Raw genomic sequence first — 26,181 nt, forward strand, 5'->3', positions numbered from 1 at the left:
CTTTTGTGCTCCTATAGTTCATATATATATTTTCATTTTCAGGTTACCATTGACTGAAATAGATGGCTGCCTTGGGGCATTTTTGAAGGGGAAAAATAAATGAAAATGACTAAGTTCCTTTGTTTAGAAGAGCTACTGTTCTGCATATCCAGTAACATTTTTAGCACACTAGAGAGGGAGTTTTATCTGCATGGGACTGCACTGCAACAGTGATATCCAAATTGACATAAGATTGCAGAGCCCAGGAAGGAGTTCTTGCAGCCACTTGTGTTAGTTTGCATAAGGCAGACTCCTCAGTACTCACTGGGGCTCATATCCAGTACCCAGCCTGATTAATTCATCTAGGCCCTAGGCATATAAGCCGTGGGGTTGGGAGAAGAAACTCTAATGGGTTGCAGAGTGACTGTGGAGCCACACTGCAGAGGCTATTATAGCTCAATGACTGAAGTAGTTTCCCTGTGGCCTTATGTGGCCCTCTCAACCCTGCAGTACAAGGAAGAGAAGAGCTGCATAGAGAAGGTTCCTCTAACCCACCTCTTTGTTTCTTATGTCCCACCTCGTGCCTGGTGCAGCATAGGAAGTTCATGCTGGAGCCAAGCTCCATGCTGTGAATGGGGGGGTCTGATCCATCTCTCAGTGAAGTCACTGGGAGCAGGAGCAGGCCCAGAGTGTGCACCCTCTGAGCAGTATCCCCACATTCAGCCTCCTCTATGCAGAAGCATGGCACTGTTACTGCTGCAAGTGGGGCAGGGCCTATGAGGCTGTCAAGGAGGGGGGTGGATTTTCACCCTTAGTTCCTGATTCTATGTTCATACTAAGCCCCCAAATCCCATTGAACTGAAAGGGAGTTTTGGATGTTCAAGGAAACATGATATACTGTCTCATATTAAGTACCAAAAGAACATTAATGTCTTCAGGATAAAAATAATGCAATAAAAAGGAAACAGGGTTTATTTTCTCTTGTTCGTTGGTGGCACTGGGCTGCGTTCAGCTGCACAAGCCATTTAGTACTTGTGTCTAAGGCACAGCCCTAGGAGCCAAGAGATGCCACATGATTTTATTCTCAGCTCCATGCAGGCTTCCTTTGTCACTTGGGGCAAGTTACCTAAATCATTGGTCCCCAGCAGTAATATGGAACTTTTGCAACGTCCTGTTTTGAGACTCAATTCACTTATGTTTTGGCGCCAAAAGAGAAGAAAGGAAGACCATAATCCTGCAGCCTATTCCAAGTGGGCAGGGCTCCATTGACTTCAGTGGGTCTCCATGTCCGCCTTCATGGAACCACTTGTAGGAGCAGTGCTTAAGTTATTACATTACGGTTCAACCAAGTATGCCCTCGTTATGGATTCACTTTAGCCAATGTCAAATAAACTGCGAAGGATGAAACCTCAGTGAGAGAGCAGTGCACAAAAGTTACCAGCTGTCTTCCACTGAACCTCTAGAAACAACAATAAATAGTAATATTCTATATAATGCTTTAAAACATTTTTAATGTTCCTTGATATGTATTGACACGCTAGCTCATAACAGCTACTTAAGAGCTATTATAGTCTAAATGGTTCATAAAATGCATTTTTCAAAAGACCCTAAGTAAGTATTTGCATAATGGGGGAAGGAGTTATGAGCTTGAGAAAAATAATGCACATTTTTAAAAGTCCTGAGGATATACATTTGGAACATTGCCTATATTCATATTTAGATGGTAGACTCTAATGGCTCCTATTTGGTTATTAATACAGATTTTTGGAAATTGTCAAATTTCATATATGTCTCTCACAGATTTTTTTCTTTCTTCCCTTTTTTTCAAATGAAATAATGTATTAATTAACATTATTTAAAGCTGATTTTAAAAAACAAAACGGCTGCTTACTGCACAGTGTGAAATTTGTCCCCATTTTGCTTGATCTTTCATCTAATATTGCCCTCCTCCAGAGGCCTGGAACAAACAGTGGGTGACCTGATCTCATGTATCAGGCACGTTGCAACACTTAGACCCACCAGTGTGAATTAAAGATGGACTTGAAGCATTAATTCTGAATTTCCTGGGGCAAGTCGATAGAAACCATCTACATAACATTATTTTAAAGTCTATGATGCTGATCCTGTAAATCCTTATGTGAATAATACTTACGTGCTCCTATGAATTGTCCTCTTCACTTCTGCAGGACTATTCCACATTTATAAGGATTACTATTGTACAACAGGGTTTTGCAGGAATAGGTCCCTATTTTGTATGTGACTGCATATAAACTGGACTATAAAAGATTTCCTGCCCCCTAAACATGAATCAATGATATACTTGACTATTAGCAACAAAATTCTTTTAGCAAAGTAGAGTGGACACCGCATATGGAATTAGCTTTGCCTTCATTGCTTTTTTCAAGAGGTTACTTACATATATAGTATAGCTGCTATAGTACAAGTAGGAAACAGAGTAAGGAAAACTGCAGGCTTATATCAATTGTGCTCTATTCTTTTTAACTGGCAGTTGTTCCTATTTTGAGTGTTTGTTTCTACTTTAATGAGGATATCAACTTTCATCCAGTGAGATATGTGGGTCACTTTGTTAGTGCACTTATACACACCAAGGCAATGCACCAGCTGGAAATTTTGACTTTTAGCTGAATTATTTCTCCCCAGCAAATGGCTTTCCTTTTGACATATTTTAATGTACTTGCACACTGAGAGGAAGAGTGGGTGAACAGAAAACAGACTGTTTTATTAACCCAGCAGTCACCTTTGAGGTTCATACATGTCCACTTCTTTCTTGCCTTTGTACATAATCCCAAGAGACTAGTACCTGGCTTCCCTTGGAATAACAAAGTCAGTCACAAACCTCCAAACATGATTGTTAACTGAATGCCAACTGTTTCTTCTCATCTTTTAGTTGGGGATTGTGTCCTTATGGGTGCACTCTAACCACCATAACATTAATTTGGTTTTCTATTTAAGGAACTGTTCTTTCACTGTAGTAGCCTTACATTGTGATATAAATTAAATTGCTGCTGCTATTTTGTGTGTTTTTTACAGTGATTCTTTCAGCTCTGCTAATAGTGGAGCAGGAGGAACTAAAGCTATGTTGCAGATATTAACTGGACTACAATTTCAGCTCTGAGGAAAGATACAGGATCAGGAGCGGATGGACAAACACTATCAAGAAGAGGCCCAGGCATGTTATTCGTGGTGCTATATGCCAGTTCCACAATATCGAGGATTCAAAGGATTTTTTCCAGTGGGAACACACATTCCATCAAACAAAACGTCTGACTTCTCTGAGGTACCCGTATTACCAACAATCATTGATAAAGCAAAATTCAGTATACTGTGCTATGTGTAGAAAGCTGGGGTTTTAAGCAGTCTTATAATATAATGAACTCACTTGGATCCTGAAGGGGAAGGAAAAAAGGCTGCTGGAATTAACACAGCCTAACAGAGGGGCAGGTAGTAAGTAAATCTTAGCACACTGGCTCCTCTTTGGGCCCATCCCTGATCAAAAACACCCTACCTGAGCCAGAAAACTTAGGCTCAGCTTTCTATTGACCTAAACCTGCCCCCTTACAGTGAATCTGTGGGTGACCTTTAAAAGCCAAACCCTTTCCCTATGGGTAGTGGAATGGTCCTGGGGTTCACCCGATTCACCCTACTATACTCATTATCAGTGGATCAGTTTATGGCAGCTTTCCTGGCTTACCTTTCCTCCTCCACTGATGGTGGGAAAAGTCCTGGGCAGCCTTCAAAACTCAACTCCAGTCAACAGCAGTGGAGGAGCAATCAGGCATGGGATGATTGCCATTGCCACTGTTCCCACAGCCCCATGGCTCTTAGAGGCAATAATGCCTCGTCCAGTTCTCCCATCTCAACCAGGATCAGTTTGAGATTGATACCTAGTGGTCATACTCACCCATGTTATTTTGGTGGTGGCAGTGCATTACAGAAGTCAACATTTACCAGCAATTTCCAAAGAGTGGTATCAGCTCATACAACTGTATTTCCCTCTACTCAGAATAGGAGATTACTGTGGTCTCTCAAATGCCACACGGTGGTAGCAGTTGATAAATGCTGACAGTAGTTTGCTTGTTTTTTAATGTATTAAACCAAAGGACACTAATTTACAATGAATGAAATGGCCAAACACCTATTTCAAATGTGATATTCCAGGACTGCACTGGGAGATCATCATCTGGAATTTTATTGGCTTTCTTTCTTTCTTGAAAATAACTACATTTAGCAGTGGGGAAAAAGACACAAGCAGAGGTTCGGTTATTATACAAAATCTAAATATGACCATGAGTGTTCTAGGAGCGTGTTTGACTGCTAATCAACTTCCCCACCCCTATTTGCCATTCCCTTCCCTTTGCCCGCCCCTCCAATCACCCACTCCTGCAGTCTACCTCACCATAGCCTGGGGAAAAAGAAGAGATTTTTTTAAAATAAAGTTTTTATTTATTCCTTACAGCTTTTCTGCCCCTGTGGGCATTTGTCTGCCTGTCTGGCTAATGTGCTGTAATGAATTTGCTGTCTGCCATATATACACCGTTCTATCAATCAGTGAGAGGAAATGCTGAGTATGGTGAGCGCTAACAAGCACTCTCAGTGGGTCCGTACACGTCAGTTCAAATGTACTGGCACTTTACTTTTCCCCTACAGGCTGCCTTTAATTGGGAGGAAATAAATGAGGCCTGCATGTGGTTGGTACCATGACTTCCTGCCAATCTTCTGCTTTGGCAAACTGACCAACAGCTTCATCCTGCAGGGCAGCGCTAACTCCCCTTTCAGCTGCTTTGTTGTCTCTATGGTAACCTGAGACAGGGGGCGCTGCAGGAAGATGCACTCAGAACTATAGCTCACAGGTGATCAATGAGTGCTTAAGAGCCTGCAGGGATATCACTTGCCTTCAGGTAGCAAATCATACGGGAAAATGGAGAGGAAGGGACAAATGGAGAAGGAGGAAAATGAGAGGGTGGAAAAATGGAATATGGCAAGTGAGGGGAAGGAAAGCAGGCTTGGTGGGTGGCAAGGGAAATTACTTGAAGAAAGAAAATGGGGGAATGAATGATTTTTTTCCATTGGAAAAAAGGCCTTTTTAAAAAAACATTTTGGTGAGTTTTCTTTAAATTATCCACTTTTTTCAGTTTTTTTAATAAGTTTTGGTGTTTGAGCTTATTGTTTTTCCTTCTCCGCATCTCCTGTTTCTCCCCTGCTTTTCAGTGGCAAAATGAGGAAGAGAGAGAGAAAAAATCATGGAAGCTGAAAAATAGGAAGAAGCTGGGGTGGCAGAGAAAAACCCAAAATTTCAACTAAATATTTTTCTTTTTTAAATTTTTTATGAAAAATGCAATAAATTTTGAATTGTTCCCTTTTGAAATCTGAACCAATAATGACTTGAAATTTTCCACAAAGAATATTTTTCATTTTTTGACCAAATCTAAAAATTACATTCAGCTCACCAAAGTTCTCTTTACAGTTTCAGCTGCGTACATAATTTATCTTCACTTTTCCTGCCCTAAATGTTGGGTAGTGGTATTGTGTTGCTTTGAAGAGTTGCTAGATACACCCCTTGGGTGCCTGCATTTCAGTGGAGGGTTACATGATTCTTGCATATATCTGCACAGCCCCCTACACGCCTTCATTCAGGAAAAGTCCACATAAATGTCAGTGATAACTTTGGCCTGAGTAAATTGAGGATTGTGCCTATACTGTGTGAAGCACATTAGGATCCCTTAAGGCACAAGGAACTATGTATAATTAAGATATTATATGAATTATCATTATTACTATGGTAATAACAATAAAATATTCAATGCAAGGTATGTTTATTTGTAGGAGAGTAAAAACAATCTTTGAAAAAAGATTAACTGAAAATAAAACCCTTAAAGTAGAGATACAACAAATAATTTTGACTAGTGGCCTCTATTAACCCCCTGGATTGTATCTACTTGTTGTAGGAGAGATCCTGAGTCTCATAATGGCTGCTCTTGGCCACTCTCCCAGCATCTCGCTTCAGCTCATCTCTGTGAGCAAATGAACTCTTTGTAGCCTCAGAGTTTACAGCTCTCCCAGGTGAATCAAACTAGAATGACTACACAGTCCCTGTGCAAGCTCTCCAAAGATTCTTAACTCCTCTCTACAACTGTTACTTCACTGCAGCCCTGCATCTGATTTAGATCAGTACAAAGATCATTATTATATTTATAATTTATATTGTGGAGGTACCAGAATCCGAGCCCCATTAAACTAGGTGCTGTATGGACACAGAAAAAGAGACAGTCCCTACCCTGAAGAGTTTATTCATCTACAGGGCCAGCCCACAACATTTTGGCACCTGAGGCAGGGAGCTCAAATGACGCCCCCATACCCCCTCGCTTGGGCCAAAACTTTGAAAGGTCTCAATTCTGCCTTCTTCCTTTCTACTCCTCTCATGGTACTGCTCTGCTACCTACCCCACTAAAGGAGAACTAACAACTTAAGATGCCTTGTTCAAAAATTTTAAGTAACACTTAACTTTCAAATGCCTGAACAGCAAATGTAACTTTTCATGTCTGCATAGTAAACATTGGCATTTTTAACTGTTTGAATAATGAAAGCGATGCTTTCTGTGCCTTCTTGGTTGCAAAGATTTGAACTGCTTCCTGAAGGTCCACAGTCTGGGCCAGCTCATGCTCTAGTGAGATGGTTGCAAGGCCGACCAGCCTCTCCTGTGTGATTGCGGAGTATAGATGTGTTTTTATTAACTTCAGCTTGGAGAAGCTGCGTTCTCCACTGGCAACTGTTACAGGACGTGTTAGAAGTATGCGCAGAGCAGCAAAAGCATTTGGAAAGAGGGTGGTCATCTTATTTCTGCACATATATTCCAGAACAGCCTTTGGAGTTGATCCTGCTGAAATGTATCTTGAAAGGGCTTTCAGTTCATCACCTAAATCACTCGCATCAATATCGCGCATGTCATCATGTGTGAACACTGTCTCTAGTGCCCTGCTGGTGTAGGTCCTCTTCAGGTATAGTGAGGAATTTTGGAATATCATACAACATCCCAAATATACTGCTGTGTTCCTAGAGCTGCATGAAACGTTCTTCAACTGACTGTATTGCACAATCTAGCACGTGGTTAAATAATTCAACTTTGAATTGTTGTTTGGGGTCTCTTATGGGATTATCCCATGCCTCATAATCAAAATGTCTTCTTCTTCAGTGACTCTTGTATTCCTGAATGGGTGGGAAAAAAGCTTCAGTGTGACGTTCCTCTGCCAACTTCTGTGCACTCTTCAGAACGTTTTGAAATCCCTCATCTGACCGGTAAGACTGTCAGACATAACAACAACCATAGTTCACTGCAATAAGCAAAGCCTTGCTTTTTGTGATCTTCTAGTTGTCGCAAAGATTATTTTCTTCAACCAATCAATCCCTCTACTCCATGTATGCCTCCCTCATGGCACCTCCACAAAGAAATCTAATCTGCCCTAATATCCCAAGCAAACCTGGACTACTGCAGAAGAACCGCTTTGTCTGCTACATCCTTGATGAGAGAGTCACACTGACTTTCTGCCAAGCTTTTCTTTCTGCATAAAGTTGATATCAGTGACTCAGAAATTGCTTTCAAGAGTGTGCATCCCAAAACTCTGTTTACTCTTGTGTTTTTGTGGGTGAGTAACCTTCTTTTGTCTGAGGTCTGAGCTTGTCTCTTCCTGTCTGAACTGGCATTTGTCTGTTCTTCTGAGAATCTATGTGGCTAATATACCATACTAGAAGAGTGGCTGTGAGAGAGAACAGAGTGATAAGAGTCTCTTCCCAGTGGTGGCTCTTGATCTGTATAATGCTGCCTTTCACATCTGTGGAACTCTACAAATAAGAAGTCCAGAACAATACTGGTTTTCCCCGTGTTACTGAATGAAACACATGGAATCTTTGCTACCTGTCAGTCTGAGAGACAATTGACGGGCATTCAGAAGCAGATAGAGAAAGAGGAGAGGGAGAAAGAAGTCGGGGAGAGAGGAAAAGGACAGAAAGGGAAAGAATGAGAACAAGGGGGAGAGGAACAGAGGAGAGAGGGAAATAAAACAGAAAACACAAGAAAATCAGAGTAAAACAAAAGTGTGGAGGAATGGGAAGAGGAGGAGGAAATGGAAGAACAGACTATATGAGCAAATGGAAGGGGAGGGCAGAAACTGAAGAAGGGAATCCAATGGAAGAAAAGAAAGTGAAAGAAATAAACAGGATGGGAGAAAAGAGTTGGGGGAAATTGTACAGTAAATAATGTGAAAACAATTGATTGAAATATTCTAAATCATTGATTCTACAAATGTCTGCAATTTGATTAGAGAGACAAGGTGGGTGAGGTAGAAGCTGCCCCACTGACATAGCGCTGTCTATACCAGCGCTTAGGTTGGTATAGCTACGTCACTCAGGAAAGTGGACTATTCACATCCCTGAGCCAAGTAGTTATATCAAAGTAATTCTGTAAGTACACTGAACAGTCAACCCGTGGAACACCTTGCCAGAGGATGCTGTGACGGCCAAGTCTATAACAGGGTTCAAAAAAGAACTAGATAAGTTCATGGAGGATAGGTCCATCAATGTTATCAGCCAAGATGGGCAGGGATGGTGTCCCTAGCCTCTGTTTGCCAGAAGCTGGGAATGGGCGACAGGGGATGGGATCACTTGATGATTTCCTGTTCTGTTGATTCCCTCTGGGGCACCTGGCATGGCCACTGTCGGAAGACAGGATACTGGGCTAGATGGACCTTTGGTCTGATGCCAGTATGGCCGTTCTTATGTTCTTATAAAGCATAGAGCAGGGCACAAAGTGTCACAGCTAAATACAAGGTGGAACAGATTGTCTAGCATTAGTAGTATTTCAAGGGACCATACAAGGTGAAGTGGCCCATTAACACCCTTCCAGTCATACAGGGGAAAGGCAACTGCGGGGTTGTTAGTGGGTTATAGATTGTTGTAATAAGCCATAAATCCAGTGTCTCTATTCAGTCCATGATTTTTAGTGTCTAGTGAAGTTATAAATTTAAGCTCCCAAGCTCATCTTTTGAAAGTGTTGTGCAGGTTTCTTTTCAGGATGAGGACTGATAGATTGAATATAGAGTGATCACTTTGTGAAAAGTGTTCACCCACAGGCAATACAGTGTTTTTGTCTTTTATCATTTTCCTGTGTGAGTTCATTCAAGAGCCTAGTGATTGTTTGGTTTCATATAGTTGCATTTACTGCACTGGATGAGGTACACCACATGTGATAGGCGTGTGTATGATCCTTGGATCTTGAAAGATGTGTTGTGTGGGGGGGTGTTGATCATTGTAGAAGTGGAGATATGTCTGCTGGTTTTGCATCTGTTGTTCTGGCAGGGTCTGGTGCCACTTGAGTTGGTGTGTCCTGATCCTGGGAGCTTGCTTCTGATGATGAGCTTAGAGAGGTTGTTGTTAGAAGACCAGAAGAGGGGGTTCAGGAAAGACTTCTTTCAGGATGGGCTCCCCATCAAGTAGGGGTTGTAGTTGTTTGATGATACAGTGTGTGGGTAGTAGGTGAGAACTAGAGGTCAGAGGGGGTTTTATTTCTGTATTGAAGCAGGCTCTTTCAGGGTATTTGGGTGGCCTGTTCATGATGCGATCTACCTCTCTGGTGGAGTGTCCTTGTTTGGTGAAGGCAGTTTTGAGTATGTTTAAGGTGTATATCCTGGACTTTCTCCTCGGAGTATATTCAGTGGTATCTGAGTTCCTGGCTGTAGATAACAGATTTCTTGGTGTGTTTGAGGTGGTTACTAGATCTATGTAATTTGACTAGTGAGTCTTCATCATACACTATGGAAGTTTCCATAAATATAAACATATTGATATTCATTGACATACGGTAGTTGCAATAAAGTGATCATGATTGGTGTAATGATAGTAGGAACTTTGTTAAAGTTACCAATAGTGTTGGATGGAGGAATCACTGTGTAAGTGAGCCTTATCAGCAGAAGCACGTGGCTTAAACTTCGCAGGCATGCCAGCAACACCTATGTACTATTCTTAGCAAACAACAAGTTAAGTAAAGCATTTACTGTTACTTAAAATGTTTCCAGTATTTTTTCTTATGTCAGAATAGCAAGTTGGCAACAGCTATTACATGATGCCAGAACAAAACAAAAAGTAAGAAGAGTATAACAAACCTGAAAAAAAAATGGACAAACTAAAGCCTCCGGGAAAGTTCGTGTTTGAAGGAAATGCAACAGAAAACTGGAGAAAGTGGAAGCAAAGATTTGAGCAGTACAGAATTGCAAGTGGTGCAAACAAAGATGAATGGCTGCAAACAGTATTACTTCTTCATGTGGCAGTTTAAGAAGCAAAAACATTTAAGAAGCATTCAATTCGATGCAGGAGATAAAAGAAAAAAATACAGATCTTAAAGAATAAGTTGGAAGCATACTGTGCACTACGAAGAAATGTCACATATGGGAGGGCACACAGAAGTCAAATAGATGGGGAAAGTATACACCAATACATGACTGATTTAAAACTGGCAGTACAATGACTTGTGAATTTGGAGAACTGTGTGAATTGCTCATTAAAGACTACATTGTATGTGGTACTGCGTCAGACTCAGCGCAAGCAAAGTTGTTGAGGAGACTAATTTAACCCTTACACATGCTGTGGACATATGTTGAAACAGTTGAAATGTCTGAGTAAACCAGAAAAATACGTGCACGCATTGCAGTGTAAGTCCACCTTTAGTAAACTCCCAGACATGCAGTCATGTACTGGAGCAGTGATTCTCAAACTAGGGCCGCCGCTTGTTCCGGGAAAGCCCCTGGCGGGCCGGGTCGGTTTGTTTACCTGCCGCGTCTGCAGGTTCAGCTGATTGCAGCTCCCACTGGCCACAGTTCGCCGCTCCAGGCCAATGGGGGCTGCAGGAAGCGGCGCAGGCAGAGGGACATGCTGGCTGCCCTTCCTGCAGCCCCCATTGGCCTGGAGCGGTGAACCACAGCCAGTGGGAGCTGCAATCGGCCGAACCTGTGGACGCGGCAGGTAAACAAACCAGCCCGGCCCACCAGGGGCTTTCCTGGAACAAGTGGCGGCCCTAGTTTGAGAACCACTGCACTGGAGGGTGTCCTGCTTCTAATAAAAGCCCTGATCAAGAGACGCAGGTTTAAAACAAACAAAAGGAAGTATTTCTTCACAAAATGCACATTCAACCTGTGGAATGCATTGCCAAAGGATGTTGTGAAGGCCAAAAGTATAACTGGGTTAAAAAAAATTAGATACATTCATGGAGGATAGGTCAATCAATGACGATTATTCAAGGTGGTCAAGGATACAATCCCGTGATCTGGGTGTCCCTAAGCCTTTGACTGCTAGATGCTGAGACTGGATGACAGGGGATTGATCACTTGGTGATTTTTCTTCTGTTCCATTCCCTTTGAAGCATCTGGCATTGGCCACTGTCAGAAGACAGGATACTTGGCTAGATGGCCCATTTGTCTGACCCAGTATGGCTGTTTTTATGTTGTTGTGTAACTCTAAGTGGTCAGTTCGAATACAGGGAAAACTGTATTCCTGAGCTGCATCTAAAGGCAGAGTGATAAGAACAGAAAAATTATACATCATACATCTAAGTGTAAACAAATGTATATGATAATAGGAACTTTGGAGTAGGAAGCAAAGTTACCCATAATGTTGTATGGGGCGGGGGAGGGTCATTCTGTAGTGAGCTTAGCCAAACTAGTGTAAAATAAGCAACTTTGGGTTTGTTTTTGTGAAGTTGAGTGGGATTTTTCATACAATCATGCCTGCATTTCCCCCCCTGCTTGTGAGGCTGCTTTCTTTTTCTTGGACTGTGCTGTACAGGCATTTTTGCTGCAAATCCCTGTCTAGCATCATGACACCATGTAGCAAATCCTCCCCAGAGTTTGCTTGTTTTTTTGTTTTTTTGACCAGTCAGTAATGTTTTGGGTCGTTTTCCTGTTAATAATACACAAGTTAAGTATTACTTAAGAAGTCTCCAGTATCTTTTCTTTTGTTAAGATAGCAGTTGACAACAGCAAATGGATAGAGCCATGCGTTCCCCTCCCTTACTTCCTGTTTTAGTCAGTGGGATCCCCTTCTCCCCCGCCCCGGTCTTTTGTGATGCAATCAAATCAGCAAGTTCCTTTTACAAAAGTAGTCATGTTCATAAACAGATCAGTGCATATAATATGATGACTTAGCATGAACTGTAGCCTTTTAAAAATATTTTATCTTAGTAACAATCGCGACGCCTTTTGTGTCAAAGTGTTTGTAACCTATTTAGCTAGTGAACAGGGGGGAGCAACGGGAGTCTGACAGGGAGATCCCCTGATGAAGGAGGAGCAAGCACTAAATCTTGGGGTGAGTGAGCTTGTTTGTCTGTTTGTTTTCTCTTTTGGGTTGCTTAAAGTTTACAGTGTGATTTGTTGGGGACTGTGTTTTTGAGGACTGTGTAGGATGGGGGGCCAGAAGCTAGGGTGACCAGATGTCCCAATTTTATAGGGACAGTCCTGATTTTTGGGTCTTTTTCTTATATGGGCTCCTATTACCTCCCACCCCCGTCCTGATTTTTCACATTTGCTGTCTGGTCACCCTACCAGAGGCTGAGTGTGCACTAGCAAGTGTGCACTAGCTGAGTGTGGACCAGCAAGGCTCTAGCCTTCTATCCTTTGACCCTTGATCATCCTTGTGACTCCCCTTCCGCTGGTGTGTTGATAAGGGGGCAGGGTTGACCTAGGAGAGAAGGGCTTAAAAGTAAGATGCTAAGCGACCAAGGGGAGCTAGCAAACAGGCCAGCAAACAGGAGTTTGAGAGGAAGTTTGTAGGAAGAAGAAAGAATAAAATCATCATGGTTTGGAAAGGCAGCATTATCAATGCCAACACTGCTCCTGGCTCCTGCATCTGTGTCCTTACAGAGAATCTGACCATGGATACCTCTACTCAGGTCCTGGTGTGGATTTGCAGAGATTGTAGCCTTCATTTCCCCATCAAAGAAAGCAGTAGCACCACTGGGAGCGGGAGTGTGGGGGGGGAGGAGGGGGGAGAGGGGGAAAGAAACTGCTACTTCACAGGGAGGAAGCTGGCTGCTGATTACTTCTGGCAATAGGCAGTGCTCCACTCCTGCTCCTAGTCCACCCTCCATAGAGATAAATAGTCTGTATGCGGCCTTGGCAATAAGGATCATGAGGAGTCTCCCCCAAAGATGGAGGAGGAGAAAAAGCCATGTACCCCCAAGAGGGGAGAATCACAACCACCACTCCCAAAAGGAAACAAAGGGCTGTGGTGGTTTGTGACTCCCTTCTAAGGCGGATGGATGCATCCATCTGCTGGCCTGACCTGGCGTCCTGGGGTATGCTGCCTGCCAGGGACCCATATCTGAATCATTACGGAAGGTTTGCCAAGGATCATCCGGCCCCCTGACTACTACCCCATGCTGCTCATCCATGTGTGCTCTAATGATATTGCAAGGTATGACCCTGAGTGAGGGTGAAGAAGGTGAGGGCACAGGTGGCGTTCTCATTGATCCATCCAGTCAAGGGCAGGGATCCAGGCAGAGCCAGACACATCCTTGCAGGTGAATGCTTGGCTGTGCAGAAGATATCACTAGAAGGGCTTTGGTTTCCTTGATCATGGGATGCTGTTCCAAAAAGAATGCCTGCTGAGCAGAGATGGGGTCTACCTATCAAGAAAGGGAAGAGTATCTTCAGATACAAATTAGCTAACCTAGGGAGGTGGGCTGTAAGGTTGGTTTGATGGGGGCAGAAGACAAAAGCCCACAGGTGAGTTCAAAACAGGAAGGCCTGGGTGAAGGCTCAGAACATGGGCAGTCATAGCAGGGACAAAGGAGAGACAAGAGGGAATGCAGAGGGGAAATCAAATGAACATCTTAGATGTTTGTATATTAATGTGTGGAGAATAAACAGGAAGAATTAGAATTAGAAATATTAGTGAATGATCACAACTATGGCATAGTTGTCATCACAGGACTAGGTGGGGTAATTCACATGACTGGAATATTGGTATAGAAGGGTGCAGCTTGTTCAGGAAGAACAGGCAGGGAAAAAAGGGAAGAGGTGTTGCCTTGTATATCAATGATGTGTACCAGGGGTCAGCAACCTTTCAGAAGTGGTGTGCTGAGTCTTCATTTATTCACTCTAATTTAAGGTTTCGAGTGCCAGTAATATATTTTAACATTTTTAGAAGATCTCTTTCTATAAGTCTATAATATATAACTAAACTATTGTTGTATGTAAAGTAAATAAGGTTTTTAAAATGTTTAAGAAGCTTCATTTAAAATTAAATTAAAATGCAAAGCCCTCCGGACCAGTGGCCAGGACCAGTGGCCAGGACCCGGGCAGTGTGAGTGCCACTGAAAATCAGCTCGCGTGCTGCCTTTGGCACACGTGCCATAGGTTGCCTACCCCTGATGTATACACTTGCACTGAGGTTGATATAGAAGAGGGAGGCAGACCTGTTGAAAGTCTCTGGGTAAAGAAAAAATAAATGAACAAGGGTGATGTCATGGTAGGGGTCTACTATAGACCACCTAATCGGGAAGAAGAGGTGGATGTGGCTTTTTTTAAACAACTAGAAAAATGATCCAAAACACAGGACTTGTTTGTGATGAGGGAGTTCAGCTACCCAGACATCTGTTGGGAAAATAATACAACAGGGCACAGATTATCCAATAAGTTCTTGGAATGCATTGGAGACAAATATTTATTGCAGCAAGTGGAGAAAGCGACTAGGGGAAAGACTATTCTAGATTTCATTTTGACAAATAGGGGGGAACTGATTGGGAATTTGAAGGTGGAAGGCAGCTTGTGTGAAATAAGAGTTCACATGATTCTAAGGACTGTTAGGAGAGAAAACAGCAGAATAAAGACAAAGAGCTTTGAGAAGGCAGACTTTAGCAACCTCAGAGAATTGGTAGGTAGGATCCTTTGGGAAGCAAGTCTAAGGGGAAAAAAGAGTTCAGGAGAGTTGGTAGTTTTTTAAAGAGACATTAAGGGCACAAGAGCAAACTGTCCCAGTGTGTAGGAAAGATAGGAAGTACTGTAAAAGACCATGCTGGCTTAACCAGAAGATCTTCAGTGACCTACAAGTCAAAAAAAGAGTCATACAAAAATTGGAAACTAGGTCAGATTACAAAGGATGAATGTAAAAAGAACAAACATAAGCATGTAGGGACAAAATTAGAAAGGCCAAGGCACAAAACGAGATCAAACTAGCTAGAGACATAAAGGGTAACAAGAAAACATTCTACAGATACATTAGAAGCAAGAGGAAGACCAAGAACACGGTAGGCCCATTACTCAATAAAGAGGGAAAGACAATAACAGAAAACAGAGCAATGGCCGAAGTGTTAAATGCCTTTGTTTCAGTTTTCACCAAAAAGGTTAACAGTGATCAGACAACTAACATGGTGAACATCAGCGTAAATAGGGTAGGATCTGATGCTAAAATAGGGAAGAACAAGTTATGAATTACTTAGACAAGTTTGATGTCTTCAAGTTGGCAGGGCCTGACTAAATACATCCTAGAATACTTAAGTAACTGGCTGAAGATCTCTGAGTCATTAGCGATTATCTTTGAGGACTCATGGAGGACAGGAAAGATCCCGGAAGATTGTAAAAAGGAAAATATAGCACCTATCTATAAAAAGGGCAATGAGGACAACCTAGCTTAACTTTGGTACCCAGTAAGATAATGGAGCAAAACATTAATTTATAAGCACCTAGATGATAACCAGTAAAAGTCAACATGGATTTGTCAAGAACAGATCATGTCAAATCAACCTAATAGCTTTCTTTGACAGGGTAACAAGCCTGGTGGATAGGGAGGGAAGCATTAGATGTGATGTATGTTGACAGTAGAAAGATTTTTGATACTGTCTCACATGACCTTCTCATAAACAAACTAGGGAAACATAGCCTGGATTAACCTACTATACGGTGGGTGCGCAGCTGGTTGGACAACTGTACACAGAGAATAGTTACCATTTGTAAGGATCCATGGATTAGAGCCTGGGATGGCTGATGTTCCCACAGTGCCACCAGGAGGCCATGCAGGGTCACAGCCAGGGAGCACTGTGGAGAGTAGGCGCCTCAGGAAGTACTGCCCAAAGGAGCCAGAGTGATGGTACTCTGTAGCCCTCTGATTGGCCAAGTGTCCTACTTAACCCTGCCAACCTCATCTCGTCTCCTGATCTCCAGTCTCTGACCCCAGCCTGACTTTGATCCCGACTCTTGCTTATTGAACTTGGCTCTAGCAATTCCTCCAACCCATGCTAACTGACTACTGTCCCTGATGTGTGGACCTCAGATCAGTTGTGAATGCTAGGCCAGACCGCCTACGTCCTGGTCCCTTACATCAATGGCTCACAGTGAAGCTGAAAGGGCATATCCAGTGGGATCCTGCAGTGATTTGTCCTGCGTCCAGTTCTATTCAATGTCTTCATAAGTGATTTGGACAGTGGCATAGAGAGTACACTTATAAAGTTTATGAATGATACGAAGCTGGGAGGAGTTGCAAGCACTTTAGAGGACAGCATTAGAATTCAAAATGATCTTGGCAAACTGGAGAAATGGTCTGAAATAAATAGGATGAAATTCAATAAGGACAAATGCAACGTACTCCACTTAGGAAGGAATAATCAATTGCACAAATACAAAATGGGAAATGACTGCCTAGGAAGGAGTATTGCAGAGAAGGATCTGGGGGTTATAGTGGATCACAATTTAAATATGAATCAACAGTGTAAAACTGTTGCAAAAAAAGCAAACATCATTCTGGATGTATTAGCAGGAGTGTTGTAAGCAGGACAGAAGAAGTAATTCTTCCATTCTACTCAGCACTGATAAGGCCTCTGTGACTAAGTGGGGGTATGCTGTGCTGAGGGAGGCCAGGCCTGAGGGCCCTGAGAGTTTCCTATGCTGTGTTCAATCGCTCAATAAACCCTTCTGTTTTATGCTGGCTGAGTGTCACTCCAGTCTAGAGAACAGGGTTGCATTATTCCCTTTGGGAGTGGAGGCCCCGGGGGTCCAGAGCAAGTGGACTCCCTGAGGGGGCTCACGGAGAAAGACAGGCGTGCTAAGGCTCAGAGAGGTGCGGCTCCAGGAGGTGAAGGGGCTTAACCCCCGAGAGAGAGTGGATCCCCGAGAAGGGCTGTCTCACTGAAGTGGGTTCCCCCCACAGACTGCACGGGGCCAAGAGTGGGCAGGACTTGTGAGTCCATGACAGCCTCAGCTGGAGTACTGTGTCCAATTCTGGGATCCACACTTTGGAAAAGATGTGGACAAATTGGAGAAAGTCCAGAGGAGAAAAAAAAATGATTATAGGTCTAGAAAACATGACCTCTGAGTAAGGCTACAAATTAGTCATGGATATTTTTAGTAAAAGTCATGGACGGGTCACAGGCAGTAAACAAAAATTCACGGTCTATGATCTGTCCATGACTTGTACTGTATACCTCTGACTAAATCTTAGCTCGGGGGTGAGGGACACTGCTCGGGGCGGGGGGTGGGGGGCAGCTAGGGGCCAGTAGCACCAGCTGACAGGGGCCACCAAGCAGCGGCCGCTCCAGCCACTCCCAGGGCTACCCACCTGCCACTGCTGCCGCCACCACTGGGACTGCTGCTCAGGCAGTCTCTGGGGCCAGCTGCACTGGCTGCTGCTAGGGTGGTCCCAGGACCAGCTGCCCAGGGCTGCCTGAGCAGTGGCTGGTGCAGCTGGCCCCAGGGGCCGCCTGAGTGGCTAGCCCCAGGGCTATTCCAGCAGCAGTCAGTGTGGCTGGCCCCCAGTGCCAGCTGCTTGGGTGGCCCTGTGGTCAGCCACACGGGCTGCTGCAGAAGTCATGGAGGTCATGGAAAGTCACAGAATCCATGACTTCCACGACCTCTGTGACAGACCCGGAGCCCTACATATGAGGTTAGATTGAAAAAACTGGGTTTGTTTAGTCTGGAGAAGAGAAGACAGTGGGGAGACATAAGTCTTCAAGTATGTAAAAGGTTGCACTTATAAAGAGAAGGGTGATAAACTGTTCTCCTTAACTACTGAGGACAGGATAAGACGTAGTGGGCTTAAATTACATTAAGGGAAATTCAGATAAGACCCTTACAGTTAGGAAGTTTTTACTAATGTAATTAAACATGGGAACTAATTACTGAGGGAGGTTGTGGAATCGCTGTCATTGGAAGTTTTTAAGAACAGATTAGATAGGTATCTGTCAAGGATGGTCTGGATAATACTTAGTCCTGCCTCAGTGCAGAGCCCTGGACTAGATGGCTTATTGAGATCCCTTCCAGTCCTACATTTCTATGATTTCTATTTGTAATCTAGTACTGCCTAGAGGTCCTAAGTGACATTGGGCCCCATGTTTGCTAAACACTATAGAATCAGAGTAAGAGACTCCCTGCCCCAAAGAAACTACAATCTAAATAGATAAAATGCACCAGCTCAGGGTTTTCCAGGATTCTTGAAGGTATGCATGAAAAAAATGAAATCAAAACTTCAGATACTCAAGAATTGTAGTCAGTTGTAGTCGGCCAGCTCTCAGCCCGGGCTCTGCTGTCATTTCTTTAAGTCCTTTGTCCCTGGTTACCCTCTGGAACCCCAATCCTGGGCAAGCTCACTGTTCCCCACTGGAGTTGTGCTCACTACCACTGTCTTCTCAGAGTCTAATTACCTCCAGTCTGTGGCACTGGACCTCAGGTCCAGCTACAGGGCACTGAGGGAAAGCAGATGTCCAGAGCAGCCCCAGTCAGGGCTGCAGTGTCTGTCTGTCCTAAGTGAGGGGGAGGGGCAAAGGGGAGGCTGGGCTGCCTTGGCTACTGGGCTCCCTAGCAGCCTCTCCTCTTGAGCAAACTTCTCCCTGCTTTGTGGCCAGCTTCACCTTTTGAAGCTCCCCTTCCTCAGGTAGAGCATGCTCTGCATGTGCACCTAATTGGTGCTGCATGAATGCAGGGGCACTCAGGCTTGCTGTCCGTGGGATGAGTGCATGTCCCATCAAATCAATTCCACAGGCAGTATGGTATGTTTTTCTTCATTTTGGATGATGTACTTCACACAAAATCCCACTCTCACTATACTGGGCCAAACACTTGGGAGTCTGCGCTCTATGAGAATGTATCTTTTATAATTAATCATAGCCACCTTATTGTTGACACGTCTCCATACCTTACTATAGACACAGAAGCTAATAGAACAGCTGCTTTGATTCCCCCATATAGATAGACAGATATAGCCTAAATACATTGCTGTCTGGATGGTGCATCCTACTCAAAAGTTTGTCAGATCCAAGTACAAGACAGTTAGAGATGAGTCTGCATAATATGTTATAGCTGTGCTGAAGGCAATGCCTCCTTTGTGACAGCATAGCTACAGTAACAGCAAACAGGAGCAAAGGGTTATCTATAATGGAACAGACGAATGATCCACCTAGTGCAATATTCTGTTTTTGACAGGTGCCCAGTGTCAGTTGCTTTGAGGGAGGACAGAAGGCCCAATTCTTCCTGATTCCAGCTGATGATCAGTTTAATAACCCATATGATATGAAGTTATCCAGGCTGATGTAACTATGGTTACATTCTTTTTAAAATCTTGCCAGGCTATTTGCTGAAATAATATCCGGTGGCCATGATTCCCACAAGTTAATGATATATTGTGTTCACATCTCTTTTTGTATGATATTCATTTTAAATTAGTTACCTTTCAGCTTCAAGGAGGGCACTGATGCTTACATTATGGGAAAGGACAAATAATAGTTCCTGCCTCATCTGCTCGATCTCATTCATTAATCTTTGTTATGTCTCTTCTTTCTCCAAACTACATAGGCCTAGTCTTTTTAACTCCTCCTCATGTGAAATCCTCTGGTCCCACCATATGCCTCATCATTTTTGATGCCATTCTTTGGACCTTTTTATTTTTGTGATGTCTATTTCTGCACATAGCTCCTGATACCTGTTGACCCACTTCTGGGCAATAATTCCCATAACATGGAGATCACCAAATCTAGCTCTTTTCTGTCCTCTGATATTTCTGCTACTGAAAAGGAGAGTTCAGCATGATCTTCACCTTCATCAGATGAAGAAGGCATTAATGCTGGATCATGTCTGTTCAAAATTTACAGTCATTTCTCTCTTATGGAATACTTCTCTAAGGATGTAAAACTGGCACCTGTTCGGATTGTAAAGCACTTTGTGATTCTTTGTATAAAAGGTGATGTACAGTGTAGAAGAAAGAGCTGAGCAGGAGAGGAAAAGATTTGATCCAGCCACAGGATATGCTGCCTTCCACCAGCCTATCCCCTGTTCAGAGTCTCTAGTGGCGGGTGGGAAGTCCACCAGGAGCACACCACATACCTTCTCTGCTGAGAGTCCTGGAGCTGACTGGTATACACCACAAATGGGTGGTGCTAGCCCAAAAAGAGCATGGCCAGGGGTCCAACAGATGGAATCATCCAGGACAGCCATATTTAAAGCTAGACAAGCTGGGTGAGGTAATAGATCTGAAGAGCAGCTCTGTGTAGCTTGAAAACTTGTCTCTCTCACCAACAGAAGTTGGTCCAATAAATTATATTACCTCACCCACCTCTCTCACTAATTCCTGGGACCAATATGACTACAACGACACTGCAAAAGTAGTTTAAAGCTGTCCTCCCATAGTGAAAGTAGAGAGTGATGGTGTAAACCCCGTCTGCCCTTCCTGGTCATGAATCCGTCTCCTGAGTTACAGCAGTTTTACTGGTGCAGGGAGGCAGGGGCGGCTCTATGTTTTTTGCTGCCCCAAGCACGGCAGTAAGGTGGCCATCGGCAGCACGCCTGCGGGCAGTCCGCTGGTCACGCGGATTCGGCGGCATTTCTGCGGGTGAACTGCCGGTCCCACGCCTTCGGCGTACCCGCCACCGAATTGCCGCCGAAGCTGTGGGACCAGTGGATCTCCCGCAGGCATGCCGCCGAAGGCTGCCTGACTGCTGCCCTCAAGGCAACCAGCACGCCATCCCCCGCGGCTTGCCGCCCCAGGCACGCGCTTGCTGCACTGGTGCCTGGAGCCGCCCCTGCAGGGAGGTGCAATTTCCACCTGTCTGTGACGATGAGGGTAAATCAGGCCCGTGAAGTTGCAGATCAGAAGAGTACCAACAATAGGCATTTGGTGTGATGGACTAGGGCACCAACCAAACTGCACTAGTGATATATCTGAAAAACACCAGCTCAAGTTTTGGACTTGTACGGAGAAAGTTAAGTTGAAGGAACATAGTGAAAAAGAGCTTTGCAATTACAGTACTGCTGCTCTGTGGCAAAAGCTATGGTAACTGAATTTTTGAAGAGACCTGACTTCCAAGCTATTAAGTAGCATTCATTGAATTAGTAATTATATCAAATTTTGAAGGATAATATTAATGATTCTTATGCAAGTGTTTGTTAAACCTGTAATTCAGATTTAATGGATAACCAAAGGCCGCTATTATAAAGAAAAGAAAGTTACACTTCACTTGTGAGATTAATTTTATTTAAAGCAAAATATCTCTCTCTAGAAAGCTGGTGGTATTCAGCCTAAATTAGCATCTAGTGAAGTGAGTGGTTGAGCTTCAACTGACATTTATTAGGACAAATGCATAAAGGCTGTGCTGTGGTGCTCCCATTTCATTGTCAGTGCAATTAGTTGCCACTTTGGATGCCAGAACTATCACTGAATAAAAAATCAAATGTAGGGAAATAAACTATTGGTTATTAGGATCCAATGAATAATTGTTGTTGTTTTTTTATTTAAATTTTGTGGCAGAATTTTATACTGCTCATGAAAGCGAGAGACTGAGCTCTCAGGCTAGATCTAGGCATAGTGGGGTGGGGAGGTGAAAGTAATCATATTAACAGTGGTTGGTCTTCCTCAGATGATTGCAAACCAACTCTGACTTTTCCAGAAAACATTGAAATTACTGGATGTGTTTATAGTTGCCCACCTCCTTACAAGAATCAGGATTATTTATTTTCTCCTGCTTGAATATATTAAAATTAAAAAATCCATTTTGTCCTCGTACATTATTCTGAGCTTCACCTTGGTAGCTCAGCAGTTTACCTAGGGCTCCTTTAACAAATCAAACATGAAGTTCATCTAACAGTTTGACCGACTCCTCTTCTTATAAGAGCTTTCTTGTTTTCTAAAATATCCGTAAACTTGAAACCATAATTAAGCCCTATCCCAAAATGCACAGATTACAACTACCCACTCCAACTGGTGCAAACATGAACGTAAGAACTCATCACCTCTTATTATGCTCTTTTCAGGCTGCAAATCATGTGTAAACATTATTCTTTTCAAATTAAATTTTATATATTTGCCATAAAATGGAGCATTATTAGGGGCCCAAGAATGATCCAATATGAAGAATTAACTCTCTCCCATTGAGAAGGTGGTCCCTTCATGTCAAGCCTCAGATCACAAGCAAAGCAGTGTCTGGCAGCATGCACTGTGGCTGCTTGTACAATGGCTGGCCTTTGGATTAATACAGGAATGCAGTTTTTAAGAGCTGCAAGTCCCTTAATCTTTATAAAGAATGACAATCATCTCTAAATGTCTGATCTTTTTCTTTTGTTTTTTTGCTTTTTCCTGTTGGGATCTGTCAGCTAGAAAGTTATCCAGATAAACTTTTGTATCTTGAAGTTTTCATGCACTGGTCAGTGGTGTGAGACCACATGCAGTGGTTTGAGACTAGAATTTTGGTGGGTGGTTGAAACTCTGAAAGGTATAAATTTGAAATGAAGTTCTTCTAATTAAGTCACTGGAGTAGAACTTGGGAAATCGGGCTTCTGTTCCTCATAGTGCCCTAGATACTTTGTCCACACAATTAACAAATTACTTAGACCTTGTCTACACTGGAGAAATCTGACATGCTAACTACTGTTTGCTCTCCCTACCAGCCAGTAACAAATCTCATACCCCCAAAATACAATTATTTCCAGTGATGCACAGGTATTCACACCACTGTTTAGTTTAGGCTTGCTTTGAGCAATGCTAACAATCATGTCCTCCTCTGTTCTGGTGATCTCTGCCAGTCCAGTGACGGGCTGAGCATAGTGTAATAGCCTGAAAGATGCAAACATTCTCCCTCTTCAGTGCATCCAATCACATAAGTTGCCTGTCTAGTTTACTTTCTGATCTTCACGGCACAGAGTCACGTTACTGTACAAATAGTGCTGCATAACTACTATCTTCTGGCAGAGATCAAAGGACTTTAGGGTCAACAATAACAAAGCCTTGGACAGTAGTAATAGGTCAGGCCAGAAAAAAGGTCTTTCTTACAAAAAAAAAAAAAAAAAAAAAAAGCCCAAATCTTTGCAATTCACCCTTCCACTCAGCTTGAGGTGCCTTGCAATGCAGTTGTGAGGGGCAAGAAGGATGAGGAGAAGAATATAAATGCCAGATATTCTCCAGAAGTACTTGAAGTCACATTGGAATATAACTGAAACGTTGCCATGATCTCATGATTTATCTGTGGGACTCAAGAGCCAGATAGGACAGTGTAGGCTGTAGCCAAGCTGGTTCAGGGGGACAAGAAATTGGTGGACAAACTGATTTTCTGCAACAGGTATGCAGCCTTTTATTGGGGCGGGAGAGGGAATTGTCCTGGTCCTCATGAACGCTGCCATTAGTATTTGTAAAAGGGTAGATGTATTCTCAAATATCTCTTTGCCTCTGCCCCAAGAAGTTTCTCCTTCTTTAGCCTCCACTTGCTTCCAGTATTCATCCCTCCTATTGTCTCTACTGCCCAAGCAGAAGCTATCATGCTTGTTCAAAAGCCTCATTCATCTCTGGCACATTGGCCATGCTATGTATTGACTTGTCCACTTTCCTGACAACATCACCCACTATGAAGTTCCTAACCCCAAACCACTCCCCGAATGGCCAGTAACGAGCCAGGTTAATCAGCTTCCCTCAGGAAATTGCCACTTACTATTCTATAGCGAGTAGAACTCTCATCCTGGTTGGTCTGACATGACTAGGTTGGGGCCAATGAGCTACAAAAAAAAAATCTTTCCAGATTCTGGAGTTATAGAGCCATTGCTACTCATTCCAGATGTCTAGAGCAACTTGCTTCATCTGTCACTGTGGTTCTCTGGACCAAAAAACAGCACTCCACCATTTATACCATACTGCATGGAGTCAGCTATTCCAGGCCTGGGGGCACATGTCCATTACAACCAGAATGCCATTAGCTGCTGGTCTCTGTTCCTCATCTCTACACGTATTACTTGTACTACCTTGCTGCAGATGACTTGCCTCCTTATGACTGCTTTACTGAAGTTACACGCAAAACCTTTCTTGCTGAGCAAGGAATGAACACAGACTATGTATCTTGGCCTCTGTTTTGAGACAAGGACAAGAAATGGCACTGGTGCTTAGGGGCAGACAATGATGGGAGTTCCCCAGTGAGTTATGGCAAACTGATATCTTCTGCCACAATTCCAAGAGCCTCCCCAAAGCCCTTCAAAAATCTCCCTCAACCCACTGATTCAGGGAACTGTGCAGTAGGTACACAGAGGACATTGAAACTGCAGTTGTGTAGTACACAGCAAGTGTGGATGCAGAGTAAATGTGCAGCCAAAACTGCTTGGGTAATATGGACACATGCAGCACTGATGGTACTCACATCAGTGCTGTCCACTGGCTCAAATACCAGTGTTTCAATTCTCTAGTGCAGATAGATACACAGCTTTAATTTCTGCACCTCACTTGTAAAATGGGTAAATGAATACTCATGGGGGGGGGGTGTTAGAATAAATTCATGTATGTCTGTGTGATGCTCCGATCTCACAGAGACAAGCACCATAGAAAATCCTTTTAATAAATAAAAATGTGATGCGCAAAACTGGACACTATTTCAGCATAACAAGTTGCATCCTAGTTGCATGTGAGGAAACCTTTGACTGGCAATATCTATTTCAAGAGTGCTTAGGCCAAATGGAGAAAAATACTATTCTAAATTAATCATAATCCACAAATTGTAAATTGCAGCAGTTGTCAAAAAGAAAGCTCCCCCCTCCCCCCCCAAACATTCTACATTCCACTTATTTTACCCAAGGCTGCATATTTATTTTGAGATTAATTTGGTACATGCAGTGAGTATTTGCCAGGTTTTTTTTTCTATTTAAATCTTCAATTCCAAAGCTATGTTTTAATCCTATTACTGCTAATTGAGTGAAGTCTGCAGTCTTTTTCAGTTAGGTGAAGTTCAAGTTGTAATTGGTATCAAAGAAAGGCACAATGCAAGAACTAAATATTAATATTTAACTCTTGCCATTTTATTATTTCCACTTGAAAATCACAGCAGTGGTTAAAAGACCATTGATGAGTTCACGAGGGCAGTGAATTGGGATGAGATTTTCACTTAGGCGGTGAGATTAACAAAGAATTGCTAGCTTTGTAAGAAGTGTAAATTAAATATTATATTGGTGCCCAGTAGAATTGGTTATAGTCAAGGGTCTGGCAGTATTCCCATTATGAAGCTCTACCTACAGGTTAAGTATCCCCGCTGTAAAAATTTGCTCGAGGCTAATACTTGGCATACAAGATTCCAGCCCAGGAGCTATTTTGTTTCAGATATTCAATTTGGCCTTTTTGAGATAACAGGAAAAATGTGACCATGTGGGATGTTGTTTTGGACTTTAGTAGTTTTTAAATGGCTGTGATTTTTAAAGCAGAATATATTCGGTTATAAGTGTGTAATGTAGACTACTTGATTGTAATATTGAAAACAAAGACAAGGAACTGTATTCTGATATCCGATGCTTATACTTGAGCAAATTCATGTTGCTGAAACCCAAGGATGTTCAATTTGCTCAGTATTTGCATAGGACCACTGAAGGCAAGAAAGACTTAGTGGCTTTGGAAGTAAATATCACCTTCAATTAAAGAACATTTGGGAAACTTATCAATTAAGAGATGTTTCTGCCTATATGTATTTCCCTTCCTCCCTTATACTAATTTTTCATAGTTAGGGACATTTATGTGGTTACAAGACCTTAGATTCATAAGCCAGAATCCTGCCTAGAGTGTTACATCCCCCAGTTCCTATGGTTGAACATTTGAAATCAGACTGGATGTGTTCCTCCAGAGAGGAATCATTCTGGTATCATTTTAATTTTAAAAAAAATCTTCTGAATGAGATGTCCCCATAATATTATGAGTGCCAGCAAAACC

The 26,181-nt window shown here is 42.9% G+C and overlaps 1 protein-coding gene across 1 annotated transcript in view; it reads left to right on the plus strand.

Annotated features, from left to right (window-relative positions):
* The first annotated feature begins 3,139 nt into the window (after positions 1–3,139).
* The window catches only part of TFEC (transcription factor EC), a 137,241-nt gene continuing 114,199 nt past the window's right edge, over positions 3,140–26,181 (plus strand). The window contains exon 1 of the mRNA XM_065404856.1: positions 3,140–3,277. Within this exon, the coding sequence (XP_065260928.1) occupies positions 3,140–3,277 (138 nt within the window). The remainder of the gene's footprint in view (positions 3,278–26,181) is intronic.

This window comes from Emys orbicularis, chromosome 1, assembly GCF_028017835.1.
Source record: "Emys orbicularis isolate rEmyOrb1 chromosome 1, rEmyOrb1.hap1, whole genome shotgun sequence".
Classification (NCBI taxonomy): domain Eukaryota; kingdom Metazoa; phylum Chordata; order Testudines; family Emydidae; genus Emys; species Emys orbicularis.